At 45.8% G+C, this 26,906-nt stretch overlaps 1 protein-coding gene across 1 annotated transcript in view; it reads right to left on the bottom strand.

Annotated features, from left to right (window-relative positions):
* The window catches only part of PRDM6 (PR/SET domain 6), a 105,158-nt gene that overhangs the window by 21,038 nt on the left and 57,214 nt on the right, over positions 1–26,906 (bottom strand). Inside the window, exons 4-5 of the mRNA XM_082724361.1 lie at positions 10,566–10,693; positions 6,904–7,028 (exon numbers count right to left, since the gene is read on the bottom strand). Of these exons, the coding sequence (XP_082580487.1) occupies positions 6,904–7,028; positions 10,566–10,693 (253 nt within the window). The remainder of the gene's footprint in view (positions 1–6,903; positions 7,029–10,565; positions 10,694–26,906) is intronic.

Genomic DNA, 26,906 nt, shown 5'->3' with positions numbered 1-26,906 from the left:
GCCCCAGCCCCTGGCCTCAGGCCACTTCACTCCAGTGATAGAGACAGATACCAAACAAAGTCTTTACAAATAAGTACTTACTCTGTTTCATCAAATCTAAAATGCCATCAATTGCACGTTGCTCTGTGAACAATTACCACTCATTGCAAGGCATCTCCCAGGTTCAGAAAGAACAAAATGGGAACAATGCAGTGTGTTGCTACAAGCGTGATGCATGTTACGAGAGATACGAAGAGGTTCCTAGAAAGCGTTATCACTTCTGTGGCTACAGCTGGGGTGTGAGGGGCAGCTTCCGTAAGGCAGTGATCTTGAATGTGAGTCCGATAGAGTGTGCAGGTATCAGGTGGGAAGGAGGAAAAAAGACAATGCAAGAAGATGAAATGTGGGCAGCTCGGCCATAGTGTCTGTGTGGATGCTGAGCAGGGAAGGAGCTCAAGAGAGGATGTAGGATCTGTAACAAACTGAATGGGGCATGGCCAGTTCCAACAACACTCAAATTCTCATTCTGTCAAGCACGATGGGAGCCACACAAAATACTTTCTGGAGACTCTATATGGCCCATGGGCTACTGTACTGAAGAACTGGGGATTCATTGTAAGAGTAATGGCAAGCCAAGAAAGGGTTTTAAATTAGGGTATGAGATGATGAGATTTATATTCTAAATGTATCACCATTCTACACCGTTACATGAAAAAGTGAGGTACAGAACAATGTATATAGTATGTTACTATCTGCAGAAAAGGGCAAGGAGAAGAGTGAGAGACAGAGAAAGCCAGAGAAAGTGAGGAAGAATATGATCTAATAGAGTAGACACACACACACACACACACACACACACACACACACACACAAATGTCTGGAAGAAGATCTGGTTATCTATCAACTGACTTCTAAGGGGATTTATATGTCCATAGCACCTCCTGGATTTTTATCTATGGAACCAAATGCCCTAGCAACAAAACACACAAATGAACTGAAACGATAAAATAAGAAAACCAATGAGACTTCACTTGGGCTGTTGTGATGCCGCCGAGGAAAATGTGACGTGCTGGAGACTACTGCACTGGTCCGTGCCAAAGCTGATGCTCTCATTGACTGAGGGGTAGCAGAAGAGATGAAAAGAAGCGCACGTAAGAATACCTAATCAACAGGGTTTTGTAGCTGATTGGAGAGAAAGGTGAGTGAGAGTGAGGTGTTGGGGTTTCTGGAAAGAACTGGATGAATGGGGGTGAGTTACTGAACTGGGGGAGAAGCAGAATGGTTTTGGCTGTACATGCTGAGTTGGACACTCTGGTGAGATACCAAAGGCAGAGGTAGAGTAGATAAGTGGACAGGAATATGGGGCTCCGTAGAGAGATCTGGAATGGAAATGCAAATCTGGAAATACCTAAGTCAGGTCCCTGGGGAAAAGACTCTGAAATGGAGATTTGTGGTTCTGAGGGCAGGAGGACCATGTCCATGGAGGAGATGGACAGCTCCGGAGCTAGGGAGGTACTTCACAGTTCTCCTGCTCTGGGACAGATGAAGCAGTCCTTAGTAGCCCCACATCAACCGGCCACTGACATGGACCACATGGAAGGGGAGCACAGCTGAGGGCAGAGATGCTCTCTTAGGCAGAAGGTAATTCCTGGAGACAAACTCATCTGCGAGCTGACAGCGCCTTATTCTCCCACAAACTGAGGGAATGAGTGCCTCGAGCTAATAACAAGGTTGCAATCTAGGTAGCACACCTCAGCATTCCCAAACACCCAGAGAGATCACATCCTTAAGGACAGTGGATTTGCTTGCGTTTTTTTGGTCATTTCTTGCTGTGGGTGCTTTTCCAGGGGTGCGTCTTCTGCTGGGAGTCCCTGCAGATACAGAGGCATCCCTACGGGTGGCTTCTCTCTGCTTCTTCTAGCACCCTACAGGTTTCTGCGGCTCTGGACCGATCTTTGTTTGTTTGTTGGCCCAAGGTTTCTATAGCCGGCAGGTAGTACAAAGTCCAGCCCCATAACACCCCAAGGGCCAGGGCTGGTTTTTAGAGAGCAGCACTCGGTTTTTCCCAGCGGCCTGAGATGACAGCTCCTTGGCTTCCTGGACGGTGGGAAGTCTTCTTCGGGTCCTCAGTCAGAGATGGAACAGTAACTTCCAGTACTTGGACTTATAAAAGAAGGGTAAACCCAACTTCGCATGGTACACAAGGGGCCTAGAACCTAGACGCCTCCCAGCTAGACTAGCGCTCGGCTCAATCCCCCTCAGCTCGGCTTCATGCCCACGGCCGCGTCACCAGGTTCCTGCACTGTGTCTGCTGTGTTTCTGTGTGCTCACGTGCCTTCTTCTAGACTTGAGGACAGGGCCTGGGCCTGTCATCCCCGTGTTCCTCATCCCAGGGCTCGACCCAACAATACTGCAAGCTTCTCCAACTTCCCAGACGGAAGACCTGAGCCTGGGCCTAGCTCCTCCCTGTCGCCCAGACAGCAGGGGTGAGGGGCCCTATGCAGAGGAACACCTTTTTGTTTCTTGCTCTGTACAATCGAGAGAAAGAGGCAGCGCTGATGTCAGCGTGGGAACTGCGGCAGGGACGAAGAGGTCCACATTCCTCTACCTTGGTGTCACAAGGCCAAGGCAGAAAGAGCAGCAGGGAGACTTGTTGAACATTGATTCCGTTTTTTTTTTTTTTTTTTTAATTTCCTCTGAGATGAATATGAACACACTATGGTCTTGACACTCGGTGGGAGCGAATCCCCCACCGGAAGCTCTGGGGAGCCTCGTTCCTCCTCACGGAGGCAATCTGTCGACACCGGCTTTCCTTCGGGCTCTTCGGAAAGGCCCACGGTGGATGGAGCGGCTCTCTCCTTGGAGCTCTATTACATTTACAACCCTAGTTTTTTAAAAAAAGAAAATAACAGAGGAATTGCTTCCAGAGCCCCAAGGTCTGTGTGAAACACTGCCTTCTCTTTGGGGCCCCGCAGCTTTCAGGGGCTTGTCTTGAGGGTGCCCACCTTGAGGGCGCCCACCGTTTCACGGGAGCCCCCGGAGGGGACGGTCTCTCAAGCCTCAGCCCACCGCACCCACTCAGGAGGAAATGTGTACTTGCATCGTTAAAAGGACCAGGGGAGGAAAATGATCTTTTAAGACATGAAAATGCTCAGGAAGTATTATTCGCTAAGTAAAATCACGTTTCCCTTGAGCGTCTTGGGCCACGTAACCATTTTGTTAACAAAGGAAACTACGGGGCCGAGAGGTTTCATCCCTTCAAATAATGGCGACAAAAGTCTCCAGACTGCTCCAGGAGGCGCTTATTAATTGGTGCGTGTCCGTGGCCCGACAAGGAGGCTCTGCTGAGGCATTTTGTCACCTAAGTCTCTGGTATCCAGAAGCCTCTTTTTTTTTTTAAGGTATCTGATTTATTTTGTGGCTAGCTCAGTGGGATAAAAATTGTCTTAGAATTGCTAATCCAGTTGAGATGATTTAAATTACTCAGGGCTGTGGAAGGCTATCTGTTAAATTATCTGTCCATGCCCTTTCACACATTTGTGCTTTTAAATCACACCGAGTATTTTCTGTGTGCAGAAGAAGGAGCCCACGTTATAAAGCAGTCCTGGCTCTCTCTGTGAATCCTGGGGAATGAGAATCCATCTTAGAGTTAAAGTCATATATCTCCCCTACGCTATCTGATGAAGCTTTCCGCTGGTTTCTTGGGTGGCCAATCACATGACAGATATATGACTTGGAGACAGGAACTGAAATAAAATTCCTGTAATACCCTCGGGGGGAAGGGGGGATTGTCACCATGGAGCATTTTCATCAATGACTTCATTTTCTTTAAACTTCCCTCCACCCTCACTTTGAGCTCAGAACTCCACGCACAAGAGCCGCTTGGTCTGCCTCCTGAATCCACCGTACTTTGAGCCGCTGCGGTTTTTCAGTTTTTCTTCCAAGGATTTCAGGTGCTAAATGATACGACAGAAACCCTGGGAGACTTAATGGAATTCAATAATCAGCAACCTCAAGAGTGCTTTAAGCAGTCGGAGACTAGGACAGAGAAGGATTAAAAGGCAAAGCATCTGGTGTTTCCAGAAACCCTTTTGTCGGCACTTCGGCACCGAATCCAAAGACCAGATGGTACGCTCTTGAATATCTACTGTCAGGTGGCTGTGAATGGCACACAAGACCCCCCAGTTCCTCCAGCCCGATCCTATGTAACAGCATCATGAGGTGGAAGCAAGGTTGCAAATGTATGACTTCCACCTCAGAGGTCACATCAAGGGTAAGAAATGCATTCCCCAAGAAGTCATTTCCATGGTGGTTTCCATTTCTCCCTCATAACTCAGTAAGCGGCCATTCATTCCATCCTTCCGGTTCCTCAGTCCAAAGCCCTAGAGTGATCCTTGACTCCTTTCTCTCTCATTCAGCACGTAAGGTGCCAGCAAATGCTGTTGGCTTTACTTTCAAAGTGCATCCAGAATCCACCCACTTCTTACCGCCTCCACCATGTCTACACTGGCCCAAACCACCACCATCATCTCTCCCCCTGTATTCCTGCAAGAGCCTGGAACTGGATTTCTTGCTCCACCCCCAAGTCTTGCTGTCTGGTCTCCAATCAGTGGCCAGAGTCCTCCTCTTAACAATGGCAGCTGGAACACAGCACTCTTCTGCTCAAAACTTAAACTCTGCTGTAAGTGCCCTTCGCATGGTCCATACTGAGGAAAAGACAGGCTTCTGCCAGGGGGTCCTTGTTCATGCCCCACCTGATAATGAAGTGACCTTCTCACCTCATTCGCTCCAAAACACCCTTGCTGACTCTGGGAACACTGTTCCAACAGGCCAGGGACATCCCCATCGTGGGGCCTCTACCCTTTTCACCTCACCACTGGGAACACCCTTCTTCCAAACAACATGTGGCTGACCCTTCCCCTCTTCAGATCTCAACCCCAAGACCACCTTCCCAGTGGGGCCTACCCTGATCACTCTGAAAAGCCACAACTCCCCACTCCTGGCATGCCTCCTCCCTTCTCTGCTTTCATCTCTCTACAAAGCGTTACCACCCAACAAACAACATATGTACCCACTTCTTCAGTCATGTATTAATCTTTCTCCCTCCACTAGAATGTAAGCTGCATGAGGGCAGGAATTCTTGGCTGCTGTATCTGTAGGACCTATAAAGACACACAGGCCCACTGCAGGTGTCTGATAAACACCCGAGCACTGAGCGAACACATCCTTGGGCTCCGAGCAATGTCCGTCTGAGCTCGAGGCTTTGACAGGCTTATTCTCAGACACTTCTGGACATGCACACCACAATAAGCAAGACTTGCTACGCAACTTGTAAGACTATAATAATACAGTCTTCAGATCTGTAGTGAGCTTTGTTAGAGGAAACAGAAGACCTTATAGGATTTTGGACATGCCTACAGATCAATTCCATACTCCAGAAGATGGGGGTCCGTCAAGATTCAGGAGATAGGTCCATGTTGGCAGGTCAGGGGGCCGGATATTGGGGTCTTTCCATACAAGGACCATGGTCTAGTGTGAGGACAGCAAGGGCCTGGAGACGTGGGGAGATGGCATGTGCTGGTCACGTGTGCATAGCTGCATTTAACACCCGGCACACACGCATGTCCAACACTGAGATCTGCCTCCATGGAAACAGGCACTCCCTCAGACACTCCCCCAGAGCATGATGCAGAAAAGAACTTTCTGGTAGAAACTTGAGAAGCAAGAGGAAGGTACTGAATGTCCGAAGATTCCTTTCTTTGATTTGAGATTGGTTTGGGGTTAGGGTAAAGGAGAAAGGGAAGGCTGAAAGGAACAGGCTTTTTGAGGGTTCTGTGTTTTCGCCAAGAACATAAGGACAACGTGGGAAAGAAATGTCTCTAATTGTCGCATTTTCCTCAGGAATAGCATGAACACTTTTTTCGTTTTTAGATTGTGTGTGTGTGTGTGTGTGTCTGTGAGGAAGAAAGTCAGTGGGAAAGGAAAAATAACACTTCTTTTTCAAAATGAAGTTTGTTCAAGAGAGCTGTTCTCTCTCCATCTTTTTCTGTTACATAATCCCAAATTATTAGTTTATCACAATTATCCCTTGGCAGTTTGGGGCCAAGGGGAGAAAAATGATATCATCGGAAACCAGTGTTTCTCACTGGAAACCCCTCAGAATGACCTCATTCTCTTCCAAATCCTGGAAATCACCTTCAAATATTTTCCCCCAAATTGATAAAACATAAATACAAATTTGAGTAGAAATGGCTTCAAGGTTTGAATTTGCCTGGATGGTAGAAATTATTATTATTATTTTTTAGAGATAACGATGGCCCCGGTCATAAAGACAGAAGAGCGTTATGTGGTTTGTTTTAGACTAAGACATTTAGGGAGACAAACTCCTCCGGGATGGGTCTACAATTTTTGCTACCGTTTCTCACTCCAAGGACTACTTAGGAGGAGGCACACCCCATCAATCAGAGGGCTTTTTCTCCTCATTACATAGCACTGTTTTCTCATTATTTCATTTTTGCCTATAGCATGCTTCTGGCCGGATGGTGTATCACTTGAGAGCAGGAGCTGTACCTCATGCTGCTCTGGTCACCCCACTAGGAGGCAAGCAGGGAACCAGACACGTAGTAGGTACTCAATAAACACCAGCGGCCTTCACCTTGCTGCCAGAGATCATTTAAAACTCTGACAATAGTTGTGGAATCGTCAACAGGTGAAGCCAGGACGGGCCTGTGGGAAGTCGAGACGCCCTGTGGGAAAGCAAAGGACAACAGAGGGAAAGAGAAACCGAGGAAACAGACTCGTGCACATTTGCAACACGCATCAAAGCGAACCGTATGACAGGAGTCTCAAGCAACGCTCTTAAGACATTAGCTTTCAGAAAGAGGTATTGTGAGAGGTGAATTCAGAGCTAAAATAAAGTCTTACAGTTTTCATCCTGCGCAATGCATTGTAAGGGGATCCCAAAGAAAGACGTATAGCTGTCATTGTACCACACCAGAAGCTCGGTGCCCCTGGGGATATCTATACAGGCTCGGTAGAATATATTCGACCTATTCAAAACAAAAGAAAACCCAGCTTAGTCAGAGGTACATTGTTATCGGCCCCAAAAAAGTTCTGCCCAGCTCCATCTAAACAGTTTGTTTGTAATAAAATCTGCACACCCCACCTTATCATTCCCAGCAACCAAGCAGGGCCTGCACCCCAGAGCAATAAACGCCTTACAGTTTATTTCCACAATGTCCCTCCACAGAACACTGGGGCTGAAGAGACAGAGATAACAGAAAGCTAGGGCTCATTAAAAAAAAAAAAATCCCAACTCATACTAATGAGAAAATTCTGTCTCTTGGCAAATCACAGACACTGGTGCCTCACCCTCTTATATAAATTAATACTACTAATTTCTGATTTGAAGGAAAAGCATGACACATGTTCCCGCCACTCGGCATTGGGAGTCCCCAGATTTGCAGTAAAATGAAGCAGCTTTGGGATCGAAAGACTGAGGGAAGTTAAAAAAAAAATCTTCCCCGTTGCCTGTCTCCTAAAGTTTGCTACAAGAGAAAAGAGAACCCCTCTTATGGGGAATGAATGGAAATTCAATAAATACAAGGGGAGTGCTTGACTCCGGCTGAAAGATTACCTTCCGAAATGATAGAGTGAATGCACTGAGAAATAAACATTTTTCATAACGGCTTCGGTACTGTAAAGAAAAACTCACAGATTTTAAAAAAAAAAAAAAAAAAGGAAAGAAAGAAGGAAAAAATGAGGAGACCGTGACCAGTTTCCTCCATGAAGAATGGCTACACATAGGAGCCTCAAGTTCAAGATAAAAGTGTTTAGGGTTGGTGGGCCTTAAATTTAGCCTATCTGTAAGGAATTGGCTGTAGCACGGCAATTTGTTCCTTGTATAACACTGCAGACATCGGGCGAATCCTTCACCACATTTTTCACGGCAGTGAGATATGCACTTGTCAACATATTTCGTCACCGCAAAGTGGCTCTTGGCAATAGAATCATAAAGATCAATAAAAAAGTGCAGATTCTCAATATTTTACTCGCAGCTGCAAAAATTTCATTTATCTTGTTATTTTCCTTCCTTGCTGCCATTCTGTCTCACGAGGGCACTGCTAGCTAAGCAGAATGTTTTTCCCAACATTCTATGAATATCTGACAAAAACTCCAGCCAGTCGTCCGGACCTCACTACACCCTGCCTCCCTCCCGCAACTCCGAGAGCTGTGCATTTTATTAATTCTTTCCACTGCTACATAAAAAAATCAAAATTGGAGCCGAGCTATAAATCACTGGCATCTCCTAACTTGAGAAAAATTGAGTCGACTTTGTACTTCACCCTTGTAACATTTCATCTCTCGGTTTGGCTTCCCTTAATATAAACACAGCGCCCGGCAAATGAATGTGCTAAAACCAAATGACACACTTTGCCGCTGAAAGAGCAGAACTGTTTTCGAGCGATGGGTGGTCTTGTGAGGCACTGAGTAGGCCGAGAGGGGGGGAAAAAAAAAAAGAAGGAGAAGAAAAAAAAAGTGTAAGCGTACACCGTTCCTTACAAGCGGGCAGAGCTTCCAAAGCTCGCAGAAATCTCTGCATGTTGAAGCACTTCAAAGGGATTTTTCCCTTTTCAGATAATATTTCCTTTGCTGACATGTATTTAGTATTGTGGTTGGATGACTCATAAAGATAGCTCCGTGGCGTCCCAACGCAGTCGAAGCAGAACACATGCCAACAAACATTATTGTCAGCCTCAAAATAAAAACAAAACGTTCAGCGAAGGGTCAATCAATCAAGGGCGCTTTGAAGAAAATTCCATTTAGATATTACAAATCATAACAGAATGAATCTAAACCAGCTGACTCTTCGTGAAGAGGACATTCATGTACAATAAAAATGAAGCTGGCTCTTCAGGGTCCAACTTTTCTATTTTCTTACTCTTGGACGTGGTCACTGGTGATGGATGCCAGTTTTTTTTTTTTTTTAATTGTGTTTTTGTAGTTCGTTTTAGAGTGATCCGAAGTAATCGAAAACAGATCGGCAGAGAGATCTAGACGTTTAAGCGCCGTCCTGGGAGGGGGAGCTGTAAAATCCACTCAAGACTGACAGGTAGGTGACTGACTTACTGACTTGCCCACCTTCCTCTTGGGGGCTTCTTGCTTCCCCCGATTCAGTGTTTGCCTCAAGGGCTCCCCGGGGTGATCTCTCCCCAAATGAGAACAAGCACAGCGTTGGCTCATTTTCTAGCTTCGAGTTTCATCAAACCTTCATGACAGAAACGGGGATGCTCTAGAGCCTGCACACGGCCGTGTAACCGAACACCGTCATGCACTCTTGCACCAAAACCATTATTTAATGAACTTTAACTGCACGAGAAACCAAGGCAGTGAGTCACTCACTGCCCAAATGGGTTCCTTTTGCACTGGAGACCTTCGGAGAGGCGGTCAGATCCGTGCAGTCTTTAACGTAGAAGGGGAAGAAAGCCCCCTCCCCCTTCCCTCCCCCCCCCTTTTCCTTTTTAAGGGCTTCATGTTTAAAAACTAAAAAAGAAAAAAGAAAGAAAGGAAATAAATAGCCACAGGCAGGACTCCAAGTTGCCGAGTACAGGGCCTTCTGCTTTGATGTGTCTGTGGTGCCTAATAAAGCTAAACGGTTGCTTCTGATTCTAAAGGGAACACGGCTGTTTATAACTGAGGTCATATATTTATCCGGCACATGTTTTCGAGGGATTTTGAGGAAAGGGCTTTGTTTCCCCCTCTGTGATCTGTTTTTGGGTTCTCGTCTGGACTCCAGCACCAAGTGGGGATGCCAGACCGACAGGTGCACCGAGGGGAGGCGGGAATCCACCTGGCTCCTCCCCCACCCACGAAATTCTGGGAAACGAGGGAGGCAGGCCCCACCTCCACTCGCCCTGCTTTGGGCTCTGTGCACCCTTCTCAGGATAATGGGGGCTTCTCTAGGCTCTGCAACTGCCTCATCCTCTGAAACACAGTCTGAACAGTCGAAGGGTCAAAGCCAAATGCTCTGGCACCCTCCGAGGGAGCAGGAGAGGGGATGGCGGCTCAGCCCCTGCCGCGGAGCCCCTGAGTTTGAGAAGAGCAGCCTCGCTGGAACCTTCGGGCAGGGTGGGCGCTCCTGCTCGGTTTCCCACGTCTCTGTGCGAAGGAGAGTTTCCGGAGGCAGCAAGCCTGCAGAGCACGGGCTGCAAGGGGTCTGGGGCTCAATTTCTGTGCAAGCCCATGTCTGCTTAGGGGATGGGGGAAGGGCGATCACCCCACACGGGCGGGGTTTCCAGGCTCACTGAGAGGCTCTGGCGGATGTCTGGGTTGATGATACCGAAGGAGCCTGACCAGGTGCACCCAGGGGAAAGAGGCCTTCCACAAACACCTTTATTCCTCAATTTTCATGACATGACTGTTGCAAGAACTTAGGAAGCCTCCAGAAACCTGGGGAAAGAAATCCCTGTTCGTCCCCGCAGGGTTCTGCGGGGTCCTTCACAACCAGCAGCAGGCCTGAATTCCTCAATGCGAGCCAAGCCGAAGGGCCGCAGCTCTGTTAAGGGGTAAATCAAGATATACTTTACCTGTACTGAACTACTGTTAGATTCTGCTCTCCGCAGTGCCTTGCACATCGGATATACCTCATCCAGCTCGACTTACTAGGCTCCCCACCATCAATAAAGTGCTGTAGTGTCCCATCTTGGTCATAGATCTAGAGAAGAGGTCAGAAGGTCAAGTAGTTAGCACGGATCATCAGCAATCATTTTCTCTGCTTCCCTCAGTGTCTTCAGGTGTCGGCCGCAGAAACGGAGGGCCTGGAGGTTGGGGGGGCGGGGGGGGGCGCTCATCAGAGCCTGTGGAAACTCAACCGGAGTAATGGGGAAAATATTCTTGGGTGATGCAAGTCGATCATGTTTTTCTTATCAAGCCCATCTTCCCTGTATTCAACATATTTCTGGTATCTCAAGGATGTGAGGGACCATGTTTCCCAAAGGATATTTAAACCTATTTTGACAGGCTACTCTTAAGTAATGAGCTGCTGGATAAACAAAGCAAGCTGAAGGGAGAGGCCACGCGGACATGGCTGGAACATCCACATGGGAGGCCCCCAGGCTCAAACACGGAACTGTTCGATGGTCCTCAAGAGGGAGTGACCGTCGGTTGGACAAGCTCGGTGACACCCAGCAGAAAGCAGGTGGAGCTTTATAGAAATAGACAGAACTGGTAAACACAAAACAAAAACAAAAACAAAACCCCACAAAACCAAAAAACAAAAATAAAACCTCTCCTCCCACCCCGATTTAGATGAAATAAATGGACTAACACATCGCAGAGGATGTGGGACTTCAGCTGTCAGGTTCTGAAACTATAAGGAGGACTGTCAAAGAGAGAGAGAGAGACTCTCAAAAAGAGCAAGAAAAAAAATTTAACTGCTCTGGATGGGTTTCAATGTCTTCACTGAGGTTGCTTTAAGGCACCTTATGCGAATTTGCTTTTAAGATCATTTCCAAGGAAATCAAATCTGCTTCAAGCCAGGCAAAGAGCATGGGACAAAAAGTCTCATGCGTAACATCAGTCCCGTGCCCCCCCAGAGTCAGCACTGACCACCAAGGTAACTGGCTTCCACCTCTGGAAACCAGGTCAGCCCTGGGCACCTTGGCAGATATGATCTCGATGAGTGGGAAATGAGGGGTTTCCATAAATACAGCAACTCCAGAAGGGACTCCCAGTCCTAGGGGCATCCGAGAAGGAAGGGCTACAGTTCTCAGAAGGACCACAGTCCACAGTCTGGCTGGTCCCTTTCAAATAAAATCAGTGAGGGGATCCTGGTAACTGCTGGGGTATTCCTCAAAGCATCCTGACAAATCATGTCTCTTACCCTCCCATCAGTCTTTCCAGTCTCTTCCAAACAGACAAGGAGAATATGTCTTACAGACAGACTTGTTGGTTACAGTAGACCCTAAAATTATTATTGTCATTCATATTAATTTAGCTCAGTATTTCTGTTCTGGGGGCTAGAGGGCTTAGTGATGACAGTTTCTTTTATTATCTCCAGTCATTTTAAACAGCTGACTTTTTTTTTTTTTTTTTTTTGCTTTTCTTCAACTCATTTGTCTCCACTCCCAACCTTTCCACTCACCCCCTCCCCCCAAATAAAAGACATCAATCTAATGAAGGCAACTATTGGAGAAACTTTAACTGGGTAGTGTGAGAGCGTGATCATAGCTGATAATTAAGGTCGCCTGGGACAAATAAAGAGAGTCCTAGATTATATTATATTTAAGATTAATGACCTCTTTAAATTCCTGGTCTGAGGATCAGGGCAGAGAACAGAATCATTTCACACGGCGGATACATCTGCTCCCTGAGGAAACGAACGACGGGCTTTGCATTTCGGTTCAATCCCATGGTAGTTATTCTGTTGTGCTTACTGTTGTTGTGTCCTTTTTAGGAAGCTAAAAGATTCAAAGCCTCAACCCCGAGTTTGCTGTTGACAGCCCGTGCGACACTGAACAAAAGCCATCAGTTCCTCAGACACCAATGTTTATCTAAAATGGAGCCAAAAATGTTGATGACCCAGCCCTCTGCCCTATCCTTCCCTGATGAACAAACTTGCCTTGAGAGCTGCTGGTGAAAATAATTAAAAAGCATTCTGAGAAGTATAATTCTCCTTTGTGCTCCCAGCTAATGGCATCAAAAGCACGTAAAACTCTAACATGTGGGGCACCTGGGTGCCTCAGTCGGTTAAGTATCTGCCTGCGGCTCAGGTCATGATCCCAGGGTCCTGGGATCGAGCCCCGCTTCGGGCTCCCTGCTCAGTGGGAAGCCTGCTTCCCCCGTCCCTGCTCTTACATGGGTGCTCACTCTCTCTTGCTCTCTTTCCTTCCCTCTCAAATAAATAAATATTTTTTTAAAAACCAACAACATCCCTAACCTTTACCTATAGTGGCTGCTACCATAAATGATGGCTCGTCTGAACAAATGACACTAGCCAGTCAGCCTTGAAAATGAATATAAAGGGGTTTCTTCCTACACGCCCCCAACGACATAACTACAGGAATCCAACCATTTTTACCTGCCTCCTACCTGCCTGGAGGGAAAGTAGATGGCTATTTGTCAGGGTTTTCCAAGCATCACACAGCACAGCACAGGGCATGAGGCTTCACTGATTTTACACCATGTCACACAGAACCGGGACGAAAATCTCAGGTGCTCGGTTAGATCCCATAGCTGTGTACCCAATTGGAGTTGAGGCAACTCACTCGACCTCGATGTGGTTTTCTCCCCTGGCCCCCAGCACCTGGCCATCACCAAATCCAGGTGAATCTGCCTCCTAAGTGTTTTCCGAGTGTATCCCTCTTGCACCTTCCAAGTCTCTACACCGCGGCCAGACAGATCTTTCAAAACAGAAATCTGATCACATCCATCTCACCTAAGCTCCCCTGCCAAAATAAAAGCTTCCTAAACATCATAAAATATCAAGTCCCAACAACGTAGATTCATAGCACGTGGCATTTCCTCAACAGGGTTCATCGTGCTAACAAGATCAGCACCTCCTATCAACGTTATTTAGAGAAACCAAAAATATATGTCTGCCTACTTGACTGACTCAGGACAATCCTGGACCCTTTCTGGTCCGTGCTGTTAAGAGTTAACATTTAAACTCAGTGTCTTTTGGGAAAGAAACAATGGGCAAGAAAGTACTGATGATATTTCTTATTTATTTCTCCAGTAGAAGAAGAATTAAAGCGGGAAAACCAGGATACCGAAATGTAAGCCTAAACAGGAACTAAGGATGATCTCCTCAGAAAAGCTCTAGGGACTCATTTGAGCCTTATCATTACTCTCCATCATCAGTTCAACTTTGTTTCCATTTAAGAGTTCACTGTGTTTAAAAAGGGGGTGTGTGGGGGTGCCTGGATGGCTCAGTCAGTTAGGTGTCCGACTCTTGATTTCAGATCAGGTAATGGTCTCAGGGTTGTGAGAGCAAGTGTTACATCAGGCTCCATGCTGACCATAGAGCCTGCTTAAGATTCTCTTCCTCTCCCTCGACTCCTCCTCACCATGAAATTCCTCAAGTAACTGAACCATACAAGGACACGGTACCTCTATCCATCTATTCTACCGGACGTGGGCTGACTTTCTTCCTCCAAGATGGAAGGAACTTCAAGTAAAGAAATGCTTCAGCAAGTTGCAGGCTAGAGCAACAATTTCAAGTTCAGGAAGGTGTTTTTGGAGGTTGTGTTAACATCTACAACTGTGTGACACTAAAGTGAAATTTTAAATTAGATACCTAGTAGGTCTTTAAACACTGAAGGAATTTAAGGAGATGAATTAATGCTGACACCAACATTCATTTTCCTTTCATTTCCTTTCAAAAGATTTAAAATAAGCAGAAAAATACCAAAACCCATGCACAAAGTGCTGAGACAGACCTCTCAGGATCTACAAAAATGTCAAAAAGGTCAGAAATTTGATTCATTCAAGCAGTGACAATGAAGGCAAGAGAGTGAAATTTATATGAAGAGAAAGATTCATTCTGGAAGAACACTCAAATAAAGCATAGTTTTGCTTTAGACTTTGTGCTCTGTTCTGAATGAACATGAAACAACCAAAGTTTTAGTATTTGCTCCATTCTTTCTGAAGCAGCCAAAAAAATGACCTGGTGAAAGTGTGGGAAATTCATGTAACGAAGGTAAAATTTTGCAGTAAAATACTCTTAAAACTATAGCAAGTATATCTGGCATATTGGTTTTAGAAAGGTAGCTCCAAAAAAAAAAAAAAAAAAAAAAAGAAAAAGAAAAAAGGAAGAAGGAAAGAAAGCAAGCAAGCTAGCTCCAGCTTTGCTGAAAAGGATTGTAAGAAAGCACAGTCATGTTGGAAAACACTTTGGCAACTTCAAAATACAGCTGATGATGCATAAATCCTAGGACTCAGCAATATCACTTCTAGGAAACTTTTCCACTGAAACCTCCATATGTGTGCCCAAGGAGACAAGTCCAAGGGCATTCATGTAGCATTGTTTGTAATAGTAAATAATGAGAAATACTGAACTATCCATCATCGTAAGAAAAGTAAATTGTGCTTTAATTATCCAATACAACAGTATAAGACACTTAAAGAAAATGAACGAGAACTGTTTGTATTCAGGCCGAGTTGATACGGATAAACATCAAGAACAGAGAGCAGCCGATTAAGAAGAACAGGGTGCAGACAGATACATATGATACCATTTGTTAACATTTCAAAATATAAAAAATAATAATAGCATATTTTATGCTAGCATATTGCAATATACATGTAAATAATTACATACAGAGTAAAATTCTGAAAAGATACTGGAAAGGTTCCTGATAACTTTATCAGAGCACCAGCCTTGGGAAAAAAAGGAATAGAAACAAAATAAAGGGAATTTATCTGAAGTTTTATCTAAAAAGCTTCATTTTTCTTTAAAAAAAAATCTGAAGCAAATACGGCAAAATCTTAACACTTACTTTTTTGCTGACCTGTAAACTGACATTTACACGTTATATTTTGTGCTTTTTGGATTATTTTTCCAAAAAATCAAAAAGAAAAATAAATGAAGTCCTAGGCATTTATTTCTTTGTAGTTTGGTTTTTGCATGTGTTGTTAAAAGGGAGAAGCAGGCTATCTTACCCAAGGTTAAAAATGCTATCTGAGTTATCCTCCTGGGAAAATATTTGTAATACGTATCACTACATTATCAGGCACTGATTTCTTTGGTGGTGATGTTGTTGCTGTTTTAAAACCATTGTTTTCGGTCTGCACTTTCTCTTTTTCTCTTTTATCAATGGAACTGGAGAGATAAGGGGGAAAGCTAATTCTTACCTTTTTAAGGGGATTTTTACAGTTTTCAATCCAATAATATCTACTGGGACGCCACACATGTGGTTCAAATAATGATCACACATTCTCAGTTATGAACCGTACATGGCATTAGCTGAAAACTACCATGGGAAAGCCGTGCATTTATCACAATCCTGGATATCAGGGAGCACCACTCTCTCCAGTGATCTTACCTTCTAGAACATGAATCTACTTTAAATGAGAACAGGAGAAGTAAAGAATACACCGTGTTGTGTTATAAACACTAATCCCGAGTGGCTGGTCCGTGGCTTTGTCATTTATAAGCACTGCCAACTTACATTAGTGATAATAATCATAGGAAATATGGAAGCCAACAACTAAGTGGGGCTTATTTCCACATATAGCAAGAAAACTATCTTCTGAATGATAGTAACTGGCACACACTGGTAGCTCTGAGCACTCACTTTCTCCGAAGCTAGATCTGCAAACTGGGGGCTCTCAGGCTGAACTTAAAAAAAAAAAAAAAAAGATGAGTCCCCAATCTCTGACCATAATACAGTAGAGCAGAGAAAAGAAGGTCACCCCCCTTTAGATCAGTCATGTGCTTTTCCAGTTCTCCGCAGTCTCTACCCCTCCCTATTGTCATCCAGGCTCCCTATTTCCCTAATTTACTCACCTGCTCAGCCTCATTAAGCATTTAAATTTGCAATCCCAGCCATAAAGGAATTACTGCTACCACTAAAACAGTCTGTGATAGCTGGGGGCACTTTCAAGGAAAACCATTTGAACTGCTAATGTGGAAACAACTGCAAACATTCACTCCTTCTGTGCTGCCCAGAAGCCACCATCTGGTTGAGATCCAGGCTTTCTGTGCTGCAGTTTTCCAAGGAGTCAGAGAGCAGAGTTCATTTCTTTCTTTCTTTCTTTCTTTTTTTTTTTTTTTTTTTTTTTATCAGCAGAGGCTTTCCATGACCTTTTTAAACAAAGGATCCCCTTTAATGCAAAGAAGTTGTCCAATTCCACATAAAAATGGAGAAAAAGAAAATCCCCCAGAAAGCACCTACCAGTCGCCTCACCTCACCCTTCCTTTTGGAGGCAGCTGCTGGGAGATCACCAAGGGCCCGCAGCGAACTGGGGGACCTTGTGTGAAAAACCACAGGCCCCTGGGAAGATTGCAGTCGCCCATTCTTCTGCTGGAATGCAGGGTCCCTTGGCTACATGCAGAGCCCAGGAAATTCAGATTTGGAAGGAACCTTAAAGGCCATCTGTCCCAACTGGATCAGTTTGTCCACAAGGAAATGAGGTGAGTTAGTCGGTGAGTTAGACAAAGCGAGACTACGAGTCAGCGGCGGACTGAGCTCTCATTTCCAGGCCCCCCGTCCACCCACCATCCCTCTGCCTTCCCACTGGGAGTGTGCTGAGGCCCCCCTCACCTCCTCTACTCCTGCCAGGACCCTGAAGAGAACCAATGACGTCACACAAAAGGAACTTGACTTAGAGCCTGGACACTTCCTTCCACAATCTGGGTCCTTAAATTTCGGCATGGAAAGAAAAAAAAAAAAAATCCAATGGTTTTATCTGAAAAGGATTCGCTGATTTGCAGTAAGTAGGGCAACATTGCTGGCCCCCTCTCCTTCATTTCCACACCTTGGCCTGTCCCTGTACTGAGGCCCCCAGACGCCAGCATTCGGTTGCGCGGTGAACTGCCAGCCGCCTAGAGTGAGGCCGGCTCATGTGAGAGAGGCTATTTCAGGCCCAAACATCTTAACACAGGGCCTGGCACATAGGAGGACCCCAAAACACACAGAAGGGAACTGAAATGAATCCTCACAATAATTAAAACTCCATTCTAAGCACTATCTAACAAGGCTTTTATTTTTTATTTATGTATTTATTTTTTAATACAAAAGTGGTTTGTTTTTGTTTTTTTTTTTTTTTTAAAGACTATTTGAGCGAGAGAGAGTGTACGTTCAGGAGAGAAAGAGCATGAACAGGGAAGACGGAGAAGCAGACTCCCCACTGAGCGGTGAGCCTGACTCAGGGCTTGATCCCAAGACCCTGAGATCATGACCTAAGCCGAAAGCAGACGCTTCGCCTATTGAGCCACCCAGGCGTCTCTCCACGTGGGCTTGTAAAAGAAAATATGATATCCTCCTTGAATCTTACTTCTTTCAATTGTATGAAATGCAAAGATGAATGTCACATGACGATTAAAATGTAATCAACAATTCCCACAGACAAGGGCCAAGAAATGGTCTTTGGGAGTTTCTGGGTTTAGACCTGAAAACCCAGCACTGTTTGAAGTCCTTCTGCCGCAGCTCAAGGAGCCAAGAGGTAGGGAACGCCAGATACCAAGACAGCCTCTACCTCTTCTCCACAGCACCCCCTGCAGTGCCCATCTTCCTGGAACATTCAGAAAAGCAGAGTCTCGATAATCAAGTGTATTAGGAATTTGAGAACCTCCGTTGAAAAAACACCCTGTTTGCCAAGATGGATAAAGAATCGTGTTTCACTGTGGGATTCCTTGGGGTCAGGAGGGAGAGGGTGCAAATATTTTGTGGCCCGTGGATAGCTACACAGCTATTGCCACAGAAGATTAATTCTTGAGTTGTTTGGACTGGGTATACTTAAAAACCAGAACACCCTCTGATGCTAAATAAAAGCTTTTATTTTTAGCAGTATGGTTGTTCAGGCAACTTTCTTAAGCAGTATCAGCGAGAAAACACCACGGAAGTCCCTCCAGTCAGGAGTGCCCAGAAAGGGCATGTGGGTGTCAACTCCAAAGCGTGGTTCCACCTTGGTTGGCCATGAGGCTCTGGACAGTCACTGAACTCTGGAAGAAGTTGAGATCTTCCTTGAAAAAGGGATGCTAACGAAGTCCCTACATTGAAGGGCTAATAGAAAGATCAAATGGGCTGGTATATGTGAAATTCTGAAAATAGAGCTGGGCACACAGTAAAAGCCCAAAGAATGTTAGTTACCCTGAGGCCGTCACAATAATTAGATTGGAAACATCTGCCCCAAACATAACCAACCAACCTGCTAGGGGACGCTCGCCACCAGGTTCTAGGCGTACTCTGAGCAAACCCATCACTGCTAGGGTTACCAGACCACGGGCTCACTGAGAGCAGGATAACACTTAACCACTTTCTAAATTTACCCACAGGCACCTTACATAAGCCTTTGTACAGACCAGGAAATCAACTTTTGTACAAAGAAAGAGAGAGAGAAGAAAAGGATTTGAAGTGACGCAAGTGAGATGTACGAGTAAAACAGTCATTCTCGTTGGTGTTTTTATCCTCACAGACAAGCCTATTACAGGAGAAAACTAAATATTTTAAAATGCTGCATGGATGTGAACACCGTATAGAAAATAGGGAAATATCTCTTCGATCCTACATTTCTGACTTTGGAAACTTCAGTTTCATGCAGTGTGATAAGAATATCATCCCAGGGGTGTCTGGGTGGCTTGGCTGGTTAAACATCTGTCTTTGGCTCAGGTCATGATCTCAGGGTCCTGGGATCGAGCCCCACATCGGGCTCCCTGCTCAGCAGGGACTTTGCCTCTCCCTCTCCCTCTCCCACTGGCACTCTCCCCTGCTCTTGCGCAAGCAGGCTCTCTCTCTCTCTCTCTCTCTCTCTCTCACTCTCAAACTAATAAATTAAATCTTTTTTTTTTAAATGTCATCCAAAAGACACAGGTACCCACTACACCTTTAAGAACATACCTGGGGTATATTTTTAACAAACAGGCATTTATCACATGTGTTTTAAATTAACTGTGGCCTCAGGATCCCCAAAGCCCCTCAACAAACATCACTACCACAGAGCACTGCTTGATCTCTGAAGTCAGTGGCATTATTTGGCCAGAGGAGACCTTGACTTAGGGGGCCTCTATGAACACTGAACATGTCCAAGGTCGGCGAGCTGTTGGAGCACTCAGACGAACTGGCCGAGGAGGAGGGGACATCTGCGCAGGGCAGCCTGGAACGTCCCATCGCCTGGGAGCACCGTCAGTCAGGGAGCACCTGGCTTCCCAGCCCAGAGAGGGAGACAGCAAGAACCACACCACGGTGGTGGGCTCCTAACGTCCTCACTCGTGAACTTCCACATCAAGCGAAATGAGGCCACAGTTTACAGCATATCTGCACAAGCCCAGTGGAGCTTGTAAGGTAGGCTAGAATGCTACTCTGCTGAACAGATAAAAACCTTGGGCTAACAAGGGTTAAGTGACTTGCCCGCAGTCATCTGTGAGTTTGACAAGGACAACCCCCACTCCGTCACAGGCCACCTCGTTATTGCTTTTTTCATCATATCCCATTTGTCCTACCAGGGAGACATGTAGAGCTTTTTCTTTAAAAGCATCTGAAATTCTCCAAGCGAGAGTCATAAAAATGCTCATAATGATTAATAACGTCATGCATGACACAAACTCCTATTTTCAGAGCACACGCCCATTGAGTGAGAATTACTTAATCTGTTAGTAACATTGACCCAAAGCAAGCACACCGCTGAAGAAAGGTACAACCCTCCAACTTGGGGGAAAATCACTCTGCTTCCCCTGGCAATGACAACCCAGAACGTCAAAAACCTGGGGAGACATTAAGTCTACGGAGGAAGAAGCATATGTTACAAGGAAAGCTTCTTCATTAAACCACTTACTAGCTGAGTGTGCCCATATCTACTTGTGTTCAGTTTTTCAACTTTTATCTCAGATAGAGAACCACAGGCTGTCTTATTCCAGTAATTTCTCCTTCCTCCCGCCACCAGAATTAACTGACTTTGTTGTTATTTCAAACAGGAAAACTCTTCCCTCTCCCTTTGGGTTGGCATCTTTTGGAATGTCTGGAATGCCGAGATTTCCAAGATGAGGCTTCAAAGGTCAGGCCATAAATGCCCCATAAAATAAATGAGTAATGGTTATATAGTCCATCGTTGTATTTTCAGTAATGCTGATATAAAGCTATATACTGTACTCTGTCAATTCACATTCATCAAGTTCCAGAAATATTAGAAAATCATTAGAGGTTTATGTTGAGCTTGCAGATAATACTCACATATAAGTCAAGACTGAAATATGGTAATCAGAAAAACAGTTGAAAAGTGTCAATAAACTGTAAAACACCCGAGGTGGGGTCTGGGAAGCCTGCCTCAGGGTGCCGGCCATGTGGAGAAACAGAAACGGATATTTTGGTCCCAACCGGGAGTCAGCTGCTGCTAAGTGTCAGGCTAGCAGAGGACAATGGGAGGCTGGAAGGACTCCGGCCCAGAATCCCCAGCCCCCAAGAACTCCCGGGAGCCAGTAGGACGTTTGGTGCATCCTACTTATCTCCGAGGACGGCGGTGGCTGTCGATAGGAAACCTGTCATTCATCAATCTGGAATCTTCTTCAGACATCCTCTGTCTGTTGATCAGAGGAAGACTTCGGGGTGGGGGTGGGGGTAGGGGGCGGGAATCGGGCTTCCATTATCAGGACCTTGTCTGTGATCTGAACAAGCCACTGAACCTTTAACTTTTCACTTGGCAGAAGCAGAAACGCTGGAAAAGTCCTGACAGTTCATTCATTTTGCTCCGTCCCTGGAGCCAGCTGATGTCTCACTGGTGAGACCCGCCCTCTTTGATGTTGTACTCTTTTGAGAGTGCCCTGCTGTGAAAAAAATTTTATCCGTCCAAATTAAAGAGAAATATTTCTGCATCCAGCTGTTAGCCGTGACATGTCTGCCATTTTTCAGGGCACTGGCCGGGTGCCATCCCCGGGCTCCGCTGCAATCCTATCTTTTCCCCTCTCCTCCGTCATAGCAATAATATCCAGAGTGCACAGCCGTCTCCAGTGCCTGGACGACACCGACACGAAACAGGAAAACACTGCTAATCCTCCAGGGCTCAGAACAGCCCTGGAAATATTTGCAGGCGGTGATTTCTGTTCTTCCTTTTTCTTTTTCTTTTTTCTAAAGCATCAGCATGAATGTCTTTCATAAACTGTAAACCTACCCATTTAAAAACGGCTTCCGCTCGATTTTTTTAAAAATCCAGTTTGAATCAAGGCCCCACCGACAAGAAGTCCTGACCTCCACGAAACAGATCTACCCATGAAGAGACTTTGGGTTCCGTGAAAACCTGTTTCATCGGGACAGAGCCCACATTTTCAAATGGGTATTCGTTCAGCGGAGAGGGCTCTGTACAAATGCAGAAAAACTCCCATGAAATCATGCTTGAATAAACATTTAGATGGAAGTAATCAAGAAGACCTGTATCTTCTCAGAGTTATTAAGTGCCAGTGGGGGTTTACAAAGGCAGCTGCCACAGACTGTACGTGCTATAAACAAAGGGCTACACACATCACGACCACGTTTTTCTCCGTATACTGAAACGAATGAGTAAAACACCACGGTTTTCAGCTTCCCTCCCTTTTCCTGCCCTTCTGTCTCCTTTGCCCTTCTGCGGAGGCAGAAAGGGATCCACAGAACCGGAGCCCGTTCTGCCCAGCATCAGAGAATCCCGCCGAGGGACTGACTGATCTCAGACCCTGGCTGGCAAATAGGTTCAGCTACTCACCATCCTTTCCCACATCACGGAAAGGGGGGTTTCGAAAAAAGTATAAACAGCCACCACCCATCAAGTGTTTTATGCAAGAAAGTCTCAGTTTAAAAAATAATAATAATAAATTATAGGGAAATATGAATTAACATGCTCCCCCACATGGAAAAACAGAGCCTTCATTTTCCCACCGTTATACTGTTAAAATAATCCCTGAGATAATACCAGGGTCAACTGAAGGACCTGCACACAATCTTTTTTTTTTTTTTTTTTTAGATTTTAATTTATTTATTTGACAGACAGAGATCACAAGCAGGCAGAGAGAAAGAGGGGGAAGCAGGCTCCCCGCTGAGCAGAGAGCCCGACTCAGGGCTCGATCCCAGGACCCTGGGATCATGACCTGAGCCAAAGGCAGAGGCTTTAACCCACTGAGCCAGCCAGGCACCCCTGCACACAATCTTATAATAGTATACTGAAGAGTTTAACACTTAGAACCGTAAAATAACACATTAAAGGTATTATACTGTGGGATACATGTGAATTCTCCATATGGTTCATGCACAATATCTTACAGAGGACTACTTAACCCTTACTGTAGTAGAAATTTCTGATTTATAAATTCTAGTGGGTCTGACACCACATAGGCCTTGCTGAAAACAATTACTAATTTTACAGCTCAGCAGGGTAGCTACTGAAGAATATGATTTCCAAGAAGCAGCTTGAACCCGAGCCTAGGTGCAAACAACGATGTTAGCAATCATATTAAATACCTACAAGGTACTAAGGAGGGAATGTTTGTAAAGGGAATGTCCCTGATTGAGCGCCTACTTCCATGGATGTGTAGTCAAACACACACTATGCCCTAGAGCTCACCTGCTTTTTTTAGTATGAACTTTCTGAAGACACTGAACATTTGTCCCAATGAAGTAATGGGTTTCCTACCGTCTACAGCTTTATTTCTTCGCTGAAATGTGTCACTCCTTAAATTATTATGTTTTCCCAAGTCTACGACATTCTTTTCCTAACCACACCAATAAAGTGTGATTGTCAGGCACACTTTATTAAGGGGAAAATGACCATCTGCCCAGAGGGGGGGAGAAAAAAAACACCATATTTTCAGATCTTAGATAATTTAGGAGACATTCCTTACGTCAAGTCGAGACAGTGCTGAGCAAGCACTCAATCTGTACCATTTTGCCCTGGATTACGGGACCACGGCAGAGACAAAGCGGACCCTCCAATTCAGGCCACTTGAGAGTATAAAGTGTGGGAATGGAAAGACCACAACTGGCCTAATCCAAACATGGCCCCCAGGTTGGGATGCTTAGACAGCTATCTTCCAAAGACAACTACTCACAGGGAAAAAAAAAAAAAAACTTATGAAATCCAAATCTGTCCTGCAGCAAGAGACATGGGAAAGGGATGGATTTTGGCCTCTTAGACACATTTTTCTTTTTCTTTTTTTTTTTTTTTTTAGATTTTATTTATTTACTTGAAAGAGAGAGAGCAAGAGGGAGGGGGCAGAGGCAGAGGGAGAAGCAGACTCCCCACTGAGCGGAGAGCCTGATGCGGGACTCAATCCCAGGACCCTGGGATCGTGACCTGAGCTGAAGGCAGATGTTTAACCCACTGAGACACCCAGGCGCCCCTCAAGAAACATTTAGTAAGCAGCTGCTATGTGCCAGTCGCTGTACATGGTGCAGGGCATTAAAAACTTAAGACCTAGTCCCCACCCTCAAAGATCATATTTATAGTTCAACAGGGGACATACACACAGAAGCAAATCAGAAAACATTTACTCTGGCACCACAATCTGGACTTTCCCACACAATGAGGGGACATTTTGTGTCCATAATGGCGTTCCTAGATGTAGGAAAGGTAATCCATTATTATTTTGCAAAAAAGGACAACAGGACTTAGAGAGTTAAAACAAATTATTTAAAGAAATGCTGGACAGTGAAGACAGCGTCAAACAAACGTTGGATTAAAATCTGCCAGGCTGCAACCTTGAGAAAGACAAAGATAAAGTCTGACATATTTGTACTATTCCTAGTGGTCAACACAGAGCTTAGCATGTGGTAGTGCCTGGTATTCAAGACATGCCCGTTGGTTGGTTATCTGGCTAGCTGGTTGGTCGGATGGATGCAGATATAGATGGAAGTAGGGACACGTGTGTGGATGGAGGTGTGGAGGGAGGCGTGGAGGGACGTGTAGATGGAAGTGTAAATGGAGGTGTGGATGGAGGTGTGGATGCATATGTGGTTGGAGGTGCAGATAGAGGTGTGGATGGAAGTGTGGATGGAGGAGTGGATGGGCGTGTGGAGATGTGGACGTGTGGAGATGTGGACGCATATGTGGCTGGAGGTGTGGATGGAGGTGTAGATGAAGATATGGATAGAGGTGTGGTTAGAGGTATGGATGGAGGTGTGGAGACATGTATGCATGTGTGGATGGAGGTATAGATGGAAGTGTGGATGTATGTGTGGATAGATGGAGGTATGTATGCATTTGTGGATGCATGGGTGGATGGAGGTGTGGATGCATATGTGGTTGGAGGTGTAGATAGAGGTGTGGACAGAAGTGTGGATGGAGGTGTGGATAGAGGTGTGGTTGGAGACGTGGATGCATGTGTGGATGGAGATGTGAATGCAGGTGTGGACAGAAGCATGGACAGAGGTGTGGATGGAGGTATAGATGGAAGTGTAGATGGAGGTGTGGATATATGTGTGGATGGAGGTGTGGATGCATATGTGGTTGGAGGTATAGATAGAGGTGTGGATGGTACTGTGGATGGTAGTGTGGACAGAAGTGTGGATGGAGGTATAGATGGAAGTGTGGATGGAGGTGTGGATGGACGTGTGGATGGACGTGTGGATGAACATGTGGATGGACGTGTGGAGATGTGGATGCATGTGTGGATGGAGATGTGGAGGCAGGTGTGGACAGAAGCATGGACAGAGGTATGGATGGAGGTATAGATGGAAGTGTGGATGCATGTGTGGAGAGATGGAGGTATGTATGCATTTGTGGATACAGGGGTGGATACAGGTGTGGATAGAGGTGTGGAGATGTGGATGCAGGTGTGGACAGAAGCCTGGATGGAGGTGTGGGTAGAGGTGTGGATGCATATGTGGGTGGAGGTGCAGACAGAGGTGCGGGTGGCAGATAAGATAAATGGATAGACAGAAGGCTACAGATGAAACAACAGGACGCCTTCTAGGTAGCTAAGCATTAAGTGCTGCACCACGTCCAGCCATTCTTTGGGTCTGTTCTTTGGGAAGACCCACCCAGCAAAAGCAGCACTGTACCCAACTGTAAGTATTTTAAAAGATGCAATGTTGCCTGAAAAAGTGCTTTGCCTCACTAGCTAAAATTACCCTTTCCTTTAAAAATACCTAAGAGCTTCTGCAGAGAGGAAGCAACTGCAGAGTCTTCAGTCAATGGCAAGGCCAGAGGCTGGAACACCCAGCTTTCTGCAAGTATTTGTTCCTCTGGCCAAGCCAACCCTGAAACCTGCGCCCTGCTGGCGGCTGTCACTCTCCCCAGTTTTCCCTTCTGGTAACTCTTTTTTCCCCCCATCCTGTTTCGATCCTTCTCTTCCAGGCCCAGCACTCCACTCCCCTCGCCAGATTCACTGGGGGCTGTGAACCTAGGTCAAGGTGTTATTCCGGGAAGAACAGCTCTCTCTGAGCTCTATCTCCAAGCGAGCCTTGAAAGTAGGTGTGCCCTGTTAAAGGAATTCCAAATATCAGAGCAAGGGCTGAAGTCACCCTGGGGAGGACAGATGACCATGCCCAACACCCTTCCTACTGCACTGGGGGTCCGTCGTGGGTCCTCAGGGAGATGCAGTTCCAGGACAGGAGCGGAGGAGGGGAGCAGACGATAAGGGACTCTGGTGACAGGGGCCATTCAGTGCCTCTGACACCCCAGGCTCCTGGGGATCCTCTCCAGGGGGTGCTGGGCAGGGCCACTAGGCCTCAGGTTCCTAAGGAGCCTCCCACTTAGACCTCTGAAGTCCTTTCCAAATGAGGTTATGCACACAACTGCAGAGACACACCAACGGACTGAGGACCTTCCCTGCACACTTTCAACCGGATCCTCTGACAGGACCACACGGCCGGCAGCCAGCCCTAAAATTAACATTTTTATAAATCCTGTAATTAACCTATGAATAGCGTAATTCTATGTTTCTGGTATTAAAAGTATTAAGCTGGGGCGCCTGGGTGGCTCAGTGGGTTAAGCCGCTGCCTTCGGCTCAGGTCATGATCTCAGGGTCCTGGGATCGAGCCCTGCATCGGGCTCTCTGCTCAGCAGGGACCCTGCTTCCCTCTATCTCTCTCTCTCTGCCTGCCTCTTCCTCTACTCTGTCTGTCAAATAAATAAATAAAATCTTAAAAAAAAAATAAAAGCATTAAGCTGTTAAAGGGAAACGTGTAAAGTTTGAGTAACCCTGTTTTGGCTTTTTTTTTTCATCTTTCCATATACCAAGGGCCTCCAGAAATGGGAGTGACCCAGCCTCAGCAGAGCCCCAGTGTGGGCTTGCGAGGAAGGCCCCTTTC

This window comes from Mustela nivalis (assembly GCF_964662115.1).
Source record: "Mustela nivalis genome assembly, chromosome: 3".
NCBI lineage: Eukaryota > Metazoa > Chordata > Mammalia > Carnivora > Mustelidae > Mustela > Mustela nivalis.
This window is presented reverse-complemented; position numbering and strand designations above follow the sequence as displayed.